This window comes from Oncorhynchus clarkii, chromosome 12 (genome assembly GCF_045791955.1).
Source record: "Oncorhynchus clarkii lewisi isolate Uvic-CL-2024 chromosome 12, UVic_Ocla_1.0, whole genome shotgun sequence".
Taxonomy (NCBI): Eukaryota; Metazoa; Chordata; class Actinopteri; order Salmoniformes; family Salmonidae; genus Oncorhynchus; species Oncorhynchus clarkii.
This window is the reverse complement of record NC_092158.1, coordinates 40,045,651-40,061,578: the sequence shown is the minus strand read 5'-3', so window position 1 is coordinate 40,061,578 and position 15,928 is coordinate 40,045,651. Positions and strand designations below refer to the sequence as shown.

The 15,928-nt window shown below is 40.0% G+C and overlaps 2 protein-coding genes across 2 annotated transcripts; one reads left to right on the top strand and one right to left on the bottom strand.

Moving 5' to 3' along the window:
• Positions 1-3,413: 3,413 nt before the first annotated feature.
• On the bottom strand, positions 3,414-15,924 carry LOC139423189 (serine/threonine/tyrosine-interacting-like protein 1). Its single transcript, XM_071174918.1, has 9 exons — positions 15,863-15,924; positions 5,981-6,101; positions 5,759-5,820; positions 5,459-5,558; positions 4,589-4,722; positions 4,297-4,442; positions 4,095-4,192; positions 3,867-3,979; positions 3,414-3,636 (listed from the first exon to the last, which is right to left on the bottom strand). The coding sequence occupies exons 2-9, from the start codon at positions 6,081-6,083 to the stop codon at positions 3,505-3,507; spliced, it is 888 nt and encodes a 295-aa protein (XP_071031019.1). The 5' UTR covers positions 6,084-6,101; positions 15,863-15,924; the 3' UTR covers positions 3,414-3,504.
• On the top strand, positions 13,067-15,068 carry LOC139422462 (proline-rich protein 11-like). Its single transcript, XM_071173632.1, has 7 exons — positions 13,067-13,148; positions 13,602-13,729; positions 13,981-14,070; positions 14,253-14,371; positions 14,615-14,674; positions 14,798-14,894; positions 14,991-15,068. The coding sequence occupies exons 1-7, from the start codon at positions 13,067-13,069 to the stop codon at positions 15,066-15,068; spliced, it is 654 nt and encodes a 217-aa protein (XP_071029733.1).
• Positions 15,925-15,928: the final 4 nt, after the last annotated feature.

The window sequence follows — 15,928 nt, the reverse complement described above, 5'->3', positions numbered from 1 at the left end:
GTCTTCCTGTCACATTCTGACCATTATTTGCGTTGTTTGTTTCTTTGTTTTGTTTGGTCAGGGTGTGATATGAGTGGGCATTCTATGTTGCATGTCTAGTTTGTCTGTTTCTATGTGTTTTGGCCTGATATGGTTCTCAATCAGGGGCAGGTGTTTGTCGTTGTCTCTGATTGGGAACCATATTTAGGTAGCCTGTTTTGTATTGTGGTTCATGGGTTATTGTCTATGTGAAGTTGCCTGTGTCTGCACTCGTTGGGCATAGCGTCACGGTTGTTTTTGTTTAACTGTTCTTCGTGTTCTTCCTTCAATAAAAGAAGAATGTATTCTAATCACGCTGCGCTTTGGTCTCCCCTTTACGACGACCGTGACACTTCCATGCACACCTATATAACATACAGTTGAAGTTTACATACACTTAGGTTGGAGTCATTAAAACTTGTTTTTCAACCACTCCACAATTTCTTGTTAACAAACTATAGTTTTGGCAAGACGGTTAGGACATCTACTTTTTCCAGCAATTGTTTACAGATTTAACTTATAATTCACTGTATCACAATTTCAGTGGGCCAGACGTTTACATACACTAAGTTGACTGTGCCTTTAAACAACTTGGAAAATTCCAGAAAATGATGTCATGGCTTTAGAAGCTTCTGAAAGTCTAATTAACAATGTTTTAGTCCGTTGGAGGTGTACATGTGGAGGAATTTCAAGGCCTACCTTCAAACTCAGTGCCTCTTTGCTTGACATCATGGGAAAATCAAAAGAAATCAGCCAAGACCTCAGAAAAAAATTGTAGACCACAAGTCTGGTTCATCCTAGGGAGCTATTTCCAAATGCCTGAAGGTACCACGTTTGTTTGTACAAGCAATAGTATGCAAGTAAACGTCATGGGACCACACAGCCATCATACCGCTCAGGAAGGAGACAGGTTCTGTCTCCTAGAGTTGAGCAGCTGGGTAGCCTAGTGGTTAGAGTGTTGGACTAGTAACCGGAAGGTCGCAAGTTGAAATCCCAGCGCTGACAAGGTACAAATCTGTCGTTCTGCCCCTGAACAGGAAGTTAACCCACTGTTCCTAGGCCGTCATTGAAAATAAGAATTTGTTCTTAACTAACTTGCCTAGTTAAATAAAGGTAAAAAAATGTTTTAATGAAGGTACAAATGTATCTATATCCACAGTGAAACGAGTCATACATCGACATAACCTGAAAGGCCACTCAGCAAGAAAGAAGCCACTGCTCGAAAACCGCCATAAAAAAGCCAGACTACTGTTTGCAACTGCACATGGGGAAAAATATCGTACTTTTTGGAGAATGTCCTCTGGTCTGATGAAACGAAAATAAACTGTTTGGCCATAACGATCATCATAATGTTTGGAGGAAAAAGGGGATGTTTGCAAGCAGAAGAACACCATCCCAATCGTGAATCACGGGGGTGGCAGCATCATGTTGTGGGGTGCTTTGCTGCAGGAGGGACTGGTGCACTCCACAAAATAGATGGCTCTTGAGGAAGGAAAATTATGTGAATATATTGAAGCAACATCTCAAGACATCCGTCAGGAAGTTAATGCTTGGTTGTAAATGGGTCTTCCAAATGGACAATGACCCCAAGCATACTTCCAAAGTTGTGGTAAAATGGCTTAAGGACAACAAAGTCAAGATATTGGAGTGGCCATCACAAAGCCCTGACCTCAATCCTTTAGAAAACTTGTGGGCAGAACTGAAAAAGCGTGTGCGAGCAAGGAGGACTACAAACCTGACTCAGTTACGCCAGCTCTGTCAGGAGGAATGGGCCAAAATTCACCCAACATTTTGTGGGAAGCTTGTGGAAGGCTACCCAAAACGTTTGACCCAAGTTAAACGATTTAAAGGCAATGCTACCAAATACGAATTAAGTGCATGTAAACGTTTTACTAGGATTAAATGTCAGGAATTGTGAAAAACTGAGTTTAAATGTATTTGGCTAAGGTGTATGTAAACTTCCGACTTCAACTGAGGTTACATGACGTAATGACGCCACGTAAAACGTTGCGCTACACAGCATTCATAACCTAGCCCACAATGTACGCTGTGTGGATCAAGCTGTCAACAAGTGGAGCAGTCATTTGAAAGGGTAAGAATATTTCAGCAAGACAACTCAAAGGCAAAATCCAAGCCAAGATAATGGAATTCATTGCCCCTGACAATCAACTGTTCTCTGTTGTGGGTGATGTTGGCTTTCGCTGACTGGTCGAGCAGTGGCACACACTACCAAGAGCGCTATTTTTCAGATGTTGCCCTACTGGAGTTACACAGTAATAGCGTCACTGCTATTAGCTTCACGATATACATACTATGGAATGCCTTTTGGGCCTTTGCGTGTCAAAAAAGATACAGTAGCACTGTCAAAGCAGTCTGCAAACAAGCAAACACCGGCCATGAACGACGTGTTTACAATACCGCATTGGTAATAAAGCATAATTTGTTCTACCGCAACTTCTGGGGTAGCTAGCTTTAGCTTGGTACCTAGCTAGCACCAATACAACCAGCTTGAAAACAATGACCGGTAGAAACTGCAGTGATTTTCATTATTCTTAGCAATGATTTCGGAATTCTTGTTAGTAAGTGTTAGCAATTTTTTCTCCTGCCCTGCTAGACCTGCCCCAGTCAACTGTAAGTGCTGTTATGGCGAAGTGAAAACTTCGGTTCAGCCGCAAAGTGGTAGGCCACACAAGCTCACAGAACGGGACCGCTGATTTGTTGGAAAGGTGGCATCCTATGACTGTGCCACTTTGAAAGTCACTGAGCTTTTCAGTAAGGCCATTCTCCTGCCAATGTTTGTTTATGGAGATTGCATGGCTGTGTGCTCAATTTTATACACCTGTCAGCAACAGGTGTGGCTGAAATAGCAGAATCCACTAATTTGAAGGGATGTCCACATACTTTTGTATATATATAGTGTATGTATTTTTAGAGCAAGATCATGGTGTGCCAAGATCATGGTGTGTCCCGTTCTTTTCATTACATTGATTGCATAATCCTGAAAAATTGACACTTGCAAGAAGAAACATTGTCCTTCTATCATTCATCATTCCAATAAAATTCTCAGGACCTATCATTCCAGAATATCAGCAGGGCAAACGTATCAATGTGTGTGTGTTTTTAGATGATCCCTGAATCTTCAGAAAGTATGGTATTACAATACATACGGTAAGTGAATATCTTACAATGAAATTGTGATCATTAAGCCTCACCAGCAATGGCCTGACAAGCGATGCTTGCACGCTGGTTCTTAGTACCACATAAGTGTGTGTGTGTGTATGAGCATACTTCAAATATTTGTCAGAAGAAGTTGGTGCTCAGTGCATACAAATGTTATCAACCACCCAAGAAGGCCCATATAAAGAAGGTAGACAACTTCATGACAAAAATATCCATGTATTTTTTTTTATTTGCATTGGGTAGTTATAGTCCCAGTGAATTACAGAGCTCTTTTAGACTCATTGAAATGAACTATTATCCATCATCTCAATAGCGGGGCTCTGCAATATCAGTGATTCTTCTACCCAGTATGTGCAGCTCCCAGTCGGACAGCTGTTGTACAAACCCTCGGTTTGGCCTCATGTTTGTTTTACATTGCAGGACATGCTCCCAGACGACCTTCAGTGAAAAAAAGTGCCATCGATATCATAATGGAGTGGGAGGAATAACAGAAAAATTAGCAGCTCACCAAATTCAGCAACAAAATCTTAACAGTAAACACGCAGTATTTTCATTACTAAGCCAAACATTTTTTCAGATTCCAAAAACAGGAACTGGAACAGCCTGAACTTCTTCTATTTCTATTACACATTCCAAAGAAGACCGTAAAGTACATAAACATAACTTGCCCCCAGTGTATATTTCAAGTGGTGCAAAAGAAAAGCCATGGCCGCAGCACTACAGCGGCTTATTCCATGACTTGAAAAGATCAAAACTGCAGATCCAGTGTTGAGACGAGAGGCTAAAAGGGAAACATTTGCAACACGATAATAAACATAATATTAATAAACAAATAGTAACAACAAGTAATAACAAGTAACATCTAAAAAAAGTGGAAAAAAACACATTCAGCTCACCAATAAAAACACAAATCCTCTCAAAACTGGAGTACAGATCAGCCTCCACTGAATCTGACACATTGATGTGAAGGATGGTGTGGTTTCCTTTTTCAAACCTAATTTCAAAAATAAAAAAGTTGTATTCAAACATAATATTTGTTTATGAACAATCATCCATAGTACCTGATACTTTGACATGTAAATATGATTCCTCACGCACATGTGACAACTGTCTTCAGAGACATTGACAAGGGCGCTCAGTTTCAGATCTTTTAGGACATGGGGATTGATGGCCTGCTTGTAATTGCCCATGTAGAGTTGACCTGGCAAGAGCTCCACTGGATAAGGCCTCAAGCTCTCCAATTCCTACAAAGTCACAATAATGAAACAGACAGCAGCACAATCTATGTAAATCAGCACATTGAAAGACTCTTATCACCTGAGTATGTTTTTCTTTTTCTCAACAGGCTCTCACAATATTTAGCAAAGGTTTGACGCAATGGAGGCGTTACCTTTATGGTGTAAAGGATTTTCTGTGTCCTGAAGAAAGGATACAAGGCTGAGAACCTCTGATAGCCTCCTTTCAGAATCTGGACAGGATAGTGGCTCGATTTTGTCAGGGCCTCAGCGCACTCAATAGCCTCAGCTACAAACACACACACACACAGAATAACTACAAACCATTCTTACCCATCTCAGGCTCCCGCGTGGCGCAGCGGTCTAAGGCACTGCATCTCAGTGCTAGAGACATCACTACAGACCCTGGTTTGATTCCAGGCTGTATCACAACTGGCCTTGATTGGGAGTTCCATAGGGCAGCGCACAATTGGCCCAGTGTCGTCCGGGTTAGGGTTTGGCCAGGGTAGGCCGTCATTGTAAATAAGAATTCGTTTTTAACTGACTTGCCTAGTTAAATAAATTTTTAAAAATGTAATCGCCCTAATGGGATATCATGGATCGAATATTATTGACTGGTTCATTCAATCATTGACAATTCAATCAAAAACAGTTAAGGTTCATTTACTTTAGCCTCACAAAGCTTAATTGAAGCTAATCAAACACATAAAAAAAAGTCATATTTTTCGTATAATTATTTTATTAAACTCGATCCCTCATAGTGTGACTCCCGAGTGGCACAGTGGTCTAAGGCACTGCATCTCAGTGCTAGAGGTGTCACTAAAGACCCTGGTTCGATTCCAGGCTGTATCACAACTGGCCTTGATTGGGAGTCCCAATCACAGTTGGCCCAGAGTTATCCGGGTTAGGGTTTGGCCAGGGTAGGCCTTCATTGTAAATAAGAATTTGTTTTTAACTGACTTTCCTAGTTAAGTAAAGGTTAATTAAAAAATTGTCAGTGACCAGGCTGGTGATGTTCAGCTCACCTGAACCTTGTAAAGAACTGGTGCTGCTGTCATAAACCACAATATACCTCATACTCTCCACCTCCACTCCTACAGGCATAATGAGTTTGCCTTTAGAGTCCTGTAGAGTAAAACAATGGCATCTTACTTATTACACTGCCGAACATTGCAACGTGTATTTCAAAATGGCAAAATAATTGAAGCAAAGTATTGTTATCCTAAGGTGGGATGAGCTAGTGTAATATGTTAATAACTGGGAATAACTGGGAATAACTGGGATGAGCTAGTGTAATATGTTAATAACTGATTTGACACGCATACCCATTTTGCATTTCTGGCAGTAATGATATGGCTGGCATTGTACTGTCCTTTAGCACGGGCATCTGAGGAAACAGCATAACCATTTGTCCACTTTTCATAATAGGCAACTTTGAGTGTATTATAGTGGACTGAATCATAGAAATAAGTAACGTTTATCAACACATAAGATTTGTTTTAATCGTGTTGAACTGATATGACTGTCTGCCCCTACCTGGCTCTTACCAATCAAACAGAGGAAGTTGAACTCTGCCAGTCTGGACAGCCGAGTGTACTGGTTGAGAATGTTGTAAAGCTCAGACGCCTCACAAAAGGTTGTTCCTGCCATTGTAGGAAACCTGACAACCTGAAAATAAAAAGTCAGTGTTTTGAAAACCCTGCATTGGACTACATAGTTACTAGCTAGTTAGCTAACATTAGCTCGTTCACCTCGTGCTTCAAATACTAACTTGTGAAGAATACACATATTTGTTTTCGCCGAACATCAACATATTTCTGCAGCTAGTTAGTCGAGTTTGCAAACGAACATCAGAAATCGTAGAGAACCCTAGTTAGCACAAAAAATACTGAGCCTAATGTTTGTCTCTGCCATATATGAATTAGGAATTAGAATACTAGAATGGCCATGAACAATTTTATGACAGGATAAAGGTCATCCATTTTGGTCAGGGAGTTGGTCAACTAGTGCTGTGATAAGATATTGTGTAAAATAATGAATTTGAATGACTGATCTGCACTGTATGTTTGTTAGCTAGCTAGCCGGACAGTTTTAGAGGGATTAATGATTCAATACATTTTTCATATTAACTGCCAATATGCCAACATTCCAATCAAACAATGCAGCCACAGAGCGATTCACTGGCTGTAATCAGTTGACGATAGGACTTAGATACAATATCAGTACTTGTTGCATATACAACTTGTATCATATAAAAGCACTCACAGCTTTCCAATACATATTTTTTCAAAATGAACGTTCGAAACAATATTGTGACTAAACATACAACCCATGACAATGAACTCACAGATTTCCAAGAAAACAAAAATGTAGACATTTATGGTATGTTTACATATATTTTAGATGCTATTTATAAATACATTTGGTATAAAACCCCTATGAACTGTATTTATAGTTATATGACAATATTTTAGATTGACAATTTATGATGCATCACATGCCTTCCTTTTATTTTCCTGTATAAGTATAATCAGGATTATGTATCTAATGCCAATCATTCCAATTAGACTACTTTGGGATTTTCCCTGACCATCGCAATATGACTCCCATTTGTACCCCATTCTGGAACTTCGAGGGTCTATGACATAGCCCATCTAGTAATTTAATAAGATATCGTATGGTTTCTGCTAACAACACATGCTTGACTAACTAATTCACTGATGTTGCTAGTAAAAACCTGCAGGTAGTTAGGGTTAGGGCAAAATATTACCTGGTTAAAATGAAAATGACAAAATGACTTTTTCCACTCAAGGTAACGAACCAAAGGCGCTTCGGTAGTTCTGAAACATATCTGAGAAAAACACGTAATATGAAGGAAATGTTTGTTTAGGTTTTGTTGCTCGGTAACACAATAACGGGCATTGCGGTTGGCTGTACAGTACTAATCTGTGATTGGACATTCTATCTACGTTGTTGGGATGTGTTCGGGTGCGTTCGTAAATTCACTCTGCCTATCTTTACAATTTCAGAAAAATCCCACTATGACCATTTTACTCGCCCTTAGCAGAGCTGGTTAGAGTGTTTTCATGTTATCCAGAGCGTTGGTGGCTGTAACCATGCTGTTGGCAACAAATTACCCCTTTTGCCGACGTTTACTGAAACCGGCCGTATTCAATGGGTGTTGAGCGTTCGTAAATTCATCAGTTATTATATTCTGCGCTCTCGCACACTCAGACGAGAGCGCTCAGAAATCGGAGCAGATTGTCAGAGGGAATTTACGAACGCATCCGTATTCAGTAGCCTATCCACGTACGTCTTCATCCAGCTGTTTGTAATACGTTTCCTGATTTGTTGAAGCGAATTTATTACTATATTTTGAAAATCTTTGCTTGTTGGTTATGAGCAAAGATTGTACACATATTTTGTATTCTCTAGTTTGAATACGGTTTTATGGCTGGATCATGGGTATGTAACGTCAGATATACATGTCATTAACGTTCATTTGCGTGAATAGGCAAAACATATGAGACATCTGGATTAAACTACCGCCACGAATAACGTTAGCTAGCTAGCATTATGTGTTGCAAAAGCTCTGCTGGCAGCAAAACTCATTTGTATAGCTATGCATTCGTTTGGCTGATGAAGCAGAATATGTTGACAGCTTATATTGATTCTTTAAAACAGTTTTGTAGATGTAGGTATTAAAAAAAAGCAGTTAGTCCAGCCTGCTTGTAACCGACTAAACTGAGCTGTGACTAGTGTGGGCGCACTGGAGCGCCGACGTCACATAAAATCAACAATGTTGTGTGTAATTGCGGGCTATTCTTTGGGTGCTGAACCATGTAGTTTTTAATAAACACGGAATTGTATGTGACGTCGGAGCTATTGTCTGTCCACACTAGTCGCCAATCAACTGCATCGCAAATCGTGGAGTTGAGTTTAATCGGCTAGCCTGTTTAAAAAATTATAAAAAACATTATATATAGTTATATATATATATATATATATATTTTATATAACTATATAACTATTTTATATAACTATATAACTATTTTATATAACTAGGCAAGTCTGTTTGTAGTTGTTAGATTAGCGAGTTGTGGTTACAATTAAGATACTCAATTATTGGACCTAGGTTATAGGCTGCCTAAAGAAAACATGGCTGGCTAACGTTAGTTTGTAAAATTAGATCTTGCCCAAATACCATGGCAGCCAAAACATTAAAAGTGTGTGTGTTGCACCCACACCATTACAAGTGTGTGTGAATTTAAGTTTGGTGTGTAAAATATACTGAACAAAAATATAAATGCAACAATTAACGATTTTACCGAGTTACAGTTCATATAACTGTCAGAGCAGCTCACAGATTACTGCACCTGTACATAGCCCACCTATAATTTAGCCCAAACAACTACCTCTTTCCCAACTGTATTTAATTTATTTATTTATTTTGCTCCTTTGCACCCCATTATTTTTATTTCTACTTTGCACATTCTTCCATTGCAAAACTACCATTGCAGTGTTTTACTTGCTATATTGTATTTACCTTGCCACCATGGCCTTTTTTGCCTTTACCTCCCTTCTCACCTCATTTGCTCACATTGTATATAGACTTGTTTATACTGTATTATTGACTGTATGTTTGTTTTACTCCATGTGTAACTCTGTCGTTGTATCTGTCGAACTGCTTTGCTTTATCTTGGCCAGGTCGCAATTGTAAATGAGAACTTGTTCTCAACTTGCCTACCTGGTTAAATAAAGGTAAAATAAATAAAATAAATAAGGAAATCTGTCAATTTAAATTAATGAATTAGGCCCTAATCTATGGATTTCACATGACTGGGCAGGGGCACAGCAAAGGGTAGGCCTGGGAGGGCATAGGCCCACCCACTTGGGAGCCAGGCCCAACCAATCAGAATTAGTTTTTTCCCCCACAAAAGAGCTTTATTACAGACATAAATACTCCTCAGTTTCATCAGCTGTCCGGGTGGCTGGTCTTCGATGATACCGTTGGTCCTGAAGAAGTCGGATGTGGAGGTCCTGGGTTGGCGTGGTTAAACGTGGTCTGCAGTTGTGAGGCCGGTTGGACGTACTGCCAAATTCTCTAAAACGATGTTGGTGGCTTATGGTAGAGAAATTAACATTACATTCTCTGGCAACAGCTCTGGTGGACATTCCTGCAGTCAGCATGCTATTTGCCCGCTCCTTCAAAACTTCAGACATCTGTCGCATTGTGTTGTGACAAAACTGCACATTTTGAGTGGCCTTTTATTGTCCCCAGCACAAAGTGCACATGTGTAAGTGTAACCGGTGTGAAATGGTTAGCTAGTTAGCGGGGTGCTCACTAATTGCATTTCAAGTTGGTGATGTCACTCGCTCTGAGACCTTGTAGTAGTTGTTTCCCTTGTTCTGCAAGGGACATGGCTTTTATGGAGCGATGAGTAAAGATGCTTCGAGGGTGACTGTTGTCGCTGTGAGCAGAGGGTCCCTGGTTCAAGCCCAGGTAGGGACAATGAGAGGGACGGAAACAAAACTTACATAATGATATATTTTTTTCAGGTCGTGAAACACTTACATTGTTGCATTTATATTTATGTTCAGTATAAATAAGAAACTTGTGCACTAACCCATACATATTTTGAAATGTAACTGAATCTGACTCTCTTCACTGTGCCTTTAGGGACCAAGCAAAGCCTTCCTGCGACAAAGAAAGAAGAGGGCCAGCAGCAGACGCTGGGCTGTTATGAGTAAAAGGCTTCAGGAAACACAAGAGCCCATCATTACACCTGTAACGACACAGTGAGTCAATCTATGACTGTCATCACTGCAACGTTTTAGTTCATACATAAATTATGTTTACATACATACATTCATACATACATACATGCATACATACATACATACAGTTGAAGTCGGAAGTTTACATACACTTAGGTTGGAGTCATTTAAAACTCGTTTTTCAACCACTCCACAAATTTCTTGTTAACAAACTATAGTTTTAGCAAGCTGGTTAGGACATGTACTTTATGCATGACACAAGTTATTTTTCCAACAATTGTTTACAGACAGATTATTTCACTTATAATTCACTGTATTACAATTCCAGTGGGTCAGAAGTTTACATACACTAAGTTGACTGCCTTTAAACAGCTTGGAAAATTCCAGAAAATTGTCATAGCTTTAGAGGCTACTGATAGGCTAATTGACATAATTTGAGGTGAACCTGTGGATGTATTTCAAGGCCTACCTTCAAACTCGGTGCCTCCTTGCTTGACATCATGGTAAAATATTAAGAAGTTAGTACCAAGTCTGGTTCATCCTTGGGAGCAATTTCCAAGGTACAACGTTCATCTGTACAAACAATAGTACGCAAGTATAAACACCATGGGACCACACAGCCATCATACCGCTCAGGAAGGAGACACATTCTGTCTCCTAGAGATGAACGTACTTTGGTGCAGTAAAATAAGTCCTATATCGACATATTCGGCTTGCAAGCCGAAGAACACCATCCCAACCGTGAATCACGGGGGTGGCAGCATCATGTTGTGGGGGTGCTTTGCTGCAGGAGGGACTGGTGCACTTCACAAAATAGATGGCATCATGAGGTAGTAAAATGATGTGGATATATTGAAGCAACATCTCAAGACATCAGTCAGGATGTTAAAGCTTGGTCGCAAATGGGTCTTCCAAATAGACAGTGACCCCAAACATACTTCCAGAGTTGTGTTTCAAAATGGCTTAAGGACAACAAAGTCAAGGTATCGGAGTAGCCACCACAAAGCCCTGACCTCAATCCTATAGAAAATGTGTGGGCAGACCTGAAAAAGCGTGTGCGAGCAAGGAGGCCTACAAACCTGACTCAGTTACACCAGCTCTGTCAGGAGGAATGGGCCAAAATTCACCCAACTTATTGTGGGAACCTTGTGTAAGGCTACCTGAAATGTTTGACCCAAATTAAACAATTTAAAGGCAATACTACCAAATTCTAATTGAGTGTATGTAAGCTTCTGAGCCAATGGGAATGTGATGAAAGAAATAAAAGCTGAAATAAATCATTCTCTCTACTATTATTCTGACATTTCACATTCTTAAAATAAAGTGGTGATCCTAACTGACCTAAGACAGGGAATTTTTACTAGGATTAAATGTCAGGAATTGTGAAAAACTGAGTTTAAATGAATTTGGCTAAGGTATATGTAAACTTCCGACCTCAACTGGACCTACTCATTCCAGGGTTTTTCTTTATTTTTACTATTTTCTACATTGCACAATAATAGTGAAGAAAATTATTAAATAACACATGGAATCATATAGTAACCAAAAAAGTGTTAGACAAATCAAAATATATTTGGGATTCTTCAAAGTAGCCACCCTTTGCCTTGATGACAGCTTTGTACACTCTTGGTGTTCTCTCAACCAGCTTCACCTGGAATGCTTTTCCAACAGTCTTGAAGGAGTTCCCGCATATGCTGAGCACTTGTTGACTGCTTTTCCTTCACTGTGCGGTCCAACTCATCCCAAACAATCTCAATTGAGTTGAGGTCTGGTGATTGTGGAAGCCAGGTCATCACTCTCCTTCTTGGTCAAATAGCCCTTACACAGCCTGGAAGTGTGTTGGGTCATTGTCCTGTTGAAAAACAAATGATATTGACACTAAGCGCAAACCAGATGGGATGGCGTATTGCTGCAGAATTCTGTGGTAGCTATGCTGGTTGCGTGCCTTGAATTCTAAGTAAATCACAGACAGTGTCACCAGCAGAGCACCATCACACCACCTCTATGCTTCACGGTGGGAACCACACATGCAGAGATCATCCGTTCACCTACTCTGCGTCTCACAAAGACACAGCGGTTGGAACCAAAAATCTCAAATTTGGAGTCAACAGACGAAAAGACAGATTTCCACCTGTCTAATGACCATTACTCGTGTTTAACTTTTAACAAGGCACACATGTTAATTGAAATGCATTCCAGGTAACTGCCTCATGATGCTGGTTGAGAGAATGCTAAGAGTATGCAAAGCTGTCATCAAGGAAAAGGGTGACTACTTCAAAGAATTTGTTTAACACTTTTTGGGGGGGTTACTACATGACACCATATGTGTTATTTCATAGTTTTGATGTCTTCACTATTATTGTACAATGTAGAAAATAGTAAAAATAAAGAAAAACCCTTCATGAGTAGGTGTGTCCAAACGTTTGACTGGTACTGTGTGTGTGTATGTATATATATACATATATATATATATATATATACATATATATACATATATATATACATATATGTATGTATGTATATATATGTATATATATATATATATATATATATATATATATATATATATATATATATATGACTGGAAGTCTGTGGGAACAGCTAGCATGTCATTGTGCTAACACTAGTGGCAATGCACCCCCACTACCCCACCACTGCTGGAAAAAAATCCTATCTACAATGTCAACATGAATCTATGGCTGGCTGAATGATCATGCACAAGAGGGTGGACAATCCTATCAACTCATAACCCTTATCATTCTGTGTGTATTTTCTTTAGACCTGGAAATTGTGAACCCAATCACCCAAACCAGTCCAGCGCAACTAGAAGACCCCCCTGTAAAGAATGTGAAGAAATGGGTTCCTTTACTGGGTGTCAGATTGCTGCTGCTGGCATTTGGCAGGATATTCCAAATCTGGAGGAACAACCTGAGCCAGGTAAGTATCTACAGCAAGGCTATGTTTCTAACAGGGCTGTTTTGGTTGAGGGAAAATGTTATGTTAGATTTCATTCCCAAACATTTGCCTCTGTTAGTTACACTGACTCAATTTCTACTTTCATCTATCTATTGCAGTCATTTGCTGGATTTTTTGGGAAAAAAAATTATTCTGGTGGGGGTATGCCAAACAAATAGAGACCCTCCAGAATCAAATGGCTGAGATGCAGAGGGAGATGGGTGCCTTGCATTCTGCTCTTCAGGTGAGACACCAACCATTACACGCATCTGAACATACCTCATGGTATGATCATGTGACAAAAAGCCACATGCAGTACTACATCACCAAAGCCTATCTTGTTTCAGCATGGTGGTAAGACTGGATGCCACTGCCATGGGACTGTTGCTGATAGTTCAGTCTGTCCAATGTTTCCTCCTACCCTTCTTCCATTAGGCTGTGGCTCCAGTGTGGACCCTCTCCCTGCTCTCACACCACCACCACCACCTCCTCTTCCTCCTACATCCAACACTTTCCTGCAACCCTACATCCCTAAAACAAGAGTGGCTTCCAATACTCAACAGGTAAGGATTTAATAACTCATCTTTCATTATTTTTTTATTTGGTGGTTATAGATTTCTGTCCCGTGTGGTTCAGTTGGTAGAGCATGGTGCTTGCATCGCCAGGGTTGTGGGTTCAATTCCACACTGTGGACGAGTACGAAAATGTACTGTATGCACTCACTACCAGTAAGTCATTCTGTATAAGAGTGTCTCCTAAATTACTCAAATGTAAAATGTATTCTCTCCTATGATCTGACCTCTCTGTCACTAAGGAGAAGCAGGACATACTGGTGGCGGTGACCCTCAGGGATTTACAGGCTGTTAAACTGAGAAAGGTTATTGTCAGCAGTGTGAAATCAAAGGTAAGCAATGCATATACCTTAGCATACTCAAAGTAATTTCTGCTTCCACCTGTACAAAATGGAAGCTCCACAGGACACTCCCACATAGCATGCAGTAATGTGCCTGACTCTTTCTTGCATTTCCAGCATAAGAATGTACAACAAGGCCATTGTCTGAAAAATGGGTTTGTCTTTTATTGTAGAGAACTCCAGAGAAGATGCATGCCCCTCTGGTCACTGTGGCAGACCTGCAGAATGTCCGTCTGAAACAATCCCACTGCCAACTGCCCCCTAAACTTCTCAAACGCCTTAGCTTTGGCAGGTAAACCTATCCCATATTTCTTAATTGGCTGCCATTTGTTCTCCATCATGGTCCTGGGGACACACCACATGTTGTCCAGGCTTTTTCCCCCCAGGCCAGTTATGATAATTGAATAAGGTTTATCAGGCCTGGAACAAAAGCCTGCACACCAGGATTGAAGAACAGTTTTTGAAACATTTGTTTTCTTGATTGGATTTATTTTGTGTTATTGTGGAGATTATCAAATGTTATTTCCCACTCTAGAACACCTACCAAAAGCCCTATGAATCTGCGTACACAGCTGAAAAGGGTTCAAATCAATAGGTAATGCATTTCAACACTCAAGTGCTTTATTCTGGGGTTCTTGTGTTACCTGAACAGGAAGTCAAAGGACTATCATCAAGTGAGAGCTGAGTCTGACTATAAGTGTTTCTCTCTACTCTTTAGGAGTCCTGGTGGCACTCCTCTGTTTGATAAGGAGAATATGGAGACGGGCACTGGCCTCACCCCCATCATGACTCAGGCCCTGCGACGCAAGTTCCAGGTAGATCACTCTTTACAGAGCCTGTGTGTCTTATGCATGTGTGGTTTAAAGGTGTGACCCCATTGTCACCACTTATATTGTTCTTTATCCCCTCAGAGTGCCTTACCACGAGGACTGTCTCCAAAGGCAAAGAATCTCAACGAAAGCTTGGATCAAAACTTAGACATTTGTTGATGTATACACAGATGTCGATCGAGACTAGTTCAAATGTAACGGAAAGGCAGCTGCCATGATGAAAAGTTCCTGTGTTGTATGAGGACGGTATGCAAGCTATAGATGTAACTATTGGCACAATGCACATTCTCTAGCACTTTCTGGTTTCCACTGCTGAATGGGTTATTTCATAATTTTTCCATTGCTGAATGAGTTATTCCTAAGTGCTAGGTCGATTGAGGATGAAAATAGGAAACACTTGTCTTGGATCACAATTTTAAAAAGGACATAAAAGTTCTAAAAGCAAGCAGTTTCTGTAAAAGCCTTGACCGCCCCACTGTATCAAACAGGTTTGGTCAATCCCAACACTGCCTCAAAACGGCATGCTTCTTGGAGCAGTGAAACCAAGGAGGGTGTTAAGTGAGCGATGCTGAGATTTAAAAGGCAGTAGTTGAGACATTCTGAACACGTAGTTGAAACAATCTGTTACTTGGAATGAGTGAGAAGCATCACTTGGTTTGAATGTGGTTTCAGTTTAATATTTTCTATGAGGAAGCCGATTTTAACCGTTGTAAATGTATCTGAGGGTCTATGTTTGGAAATTGCACATTGACTGGGGACCCTGTTTGAGCTATTTCACGTTATTTGTTACTTTTTCAAAAAAGCTTCTTGCGTTATCTTTTGATTTTCATTTTTTTTCTTCACATTGAGCACATTGTTTTTAAAAGTATTTGAACCAATATTGTGTTTATAAGAATACAATTTAATTTGTGATTTCCTAGACATGTTTAGGAAACACCAAATAAAAAATTTACCTGTTTTGGTTGCTGGAAGGGTAAAAAGTGACACAGAAAATGTATCTTGTTTCTATCACAGAAGTA

Coding starts and splice junctions, on each gene's coding strand:
- LOC139423189 (XM_071174918.1), bottom strand. CDS start 6,083: ATGGCAGGAACAACCTTTTGTGAGGCGTCTGAGCTTTACAACATTCTC. Junction 5,821..5,980: donor CAACTTCCTCTGTTTGATTG/GTAAGAGCCAGG, acceptor CTGTTTCCTCAG/ATGCCCGTGCTAAAGGACAG. Junction 3,980..4,094: donor GAGGATTTGTGTTTTTATTG/GTGAGCTGAATG, acceptor TTTCCCTTTTAG/CCTCTCGTCTCAACACTGGA.
- LOC139422462 (XM_071173632.1), top strand. CDS start 13,067: ATGGGTTCCTTTACTGGGTGTCAGATTGCTGCTGCTGGCATTTGGCAG. Junction 14,675..14,797: donor AAAAGGGTTCAAATCAATAG/GTAATGCATTTC, acceptor TCTACTCTTTAG/GAGTCCTGGTGGCACTCCTC. Junction 14,895..14,990: donor CCCTGCGACGCAAGTTCCAG/GTAGATCACTCT, acceptor TTATCCCCTCAG/AGTGCCTTACCACGAGGACT.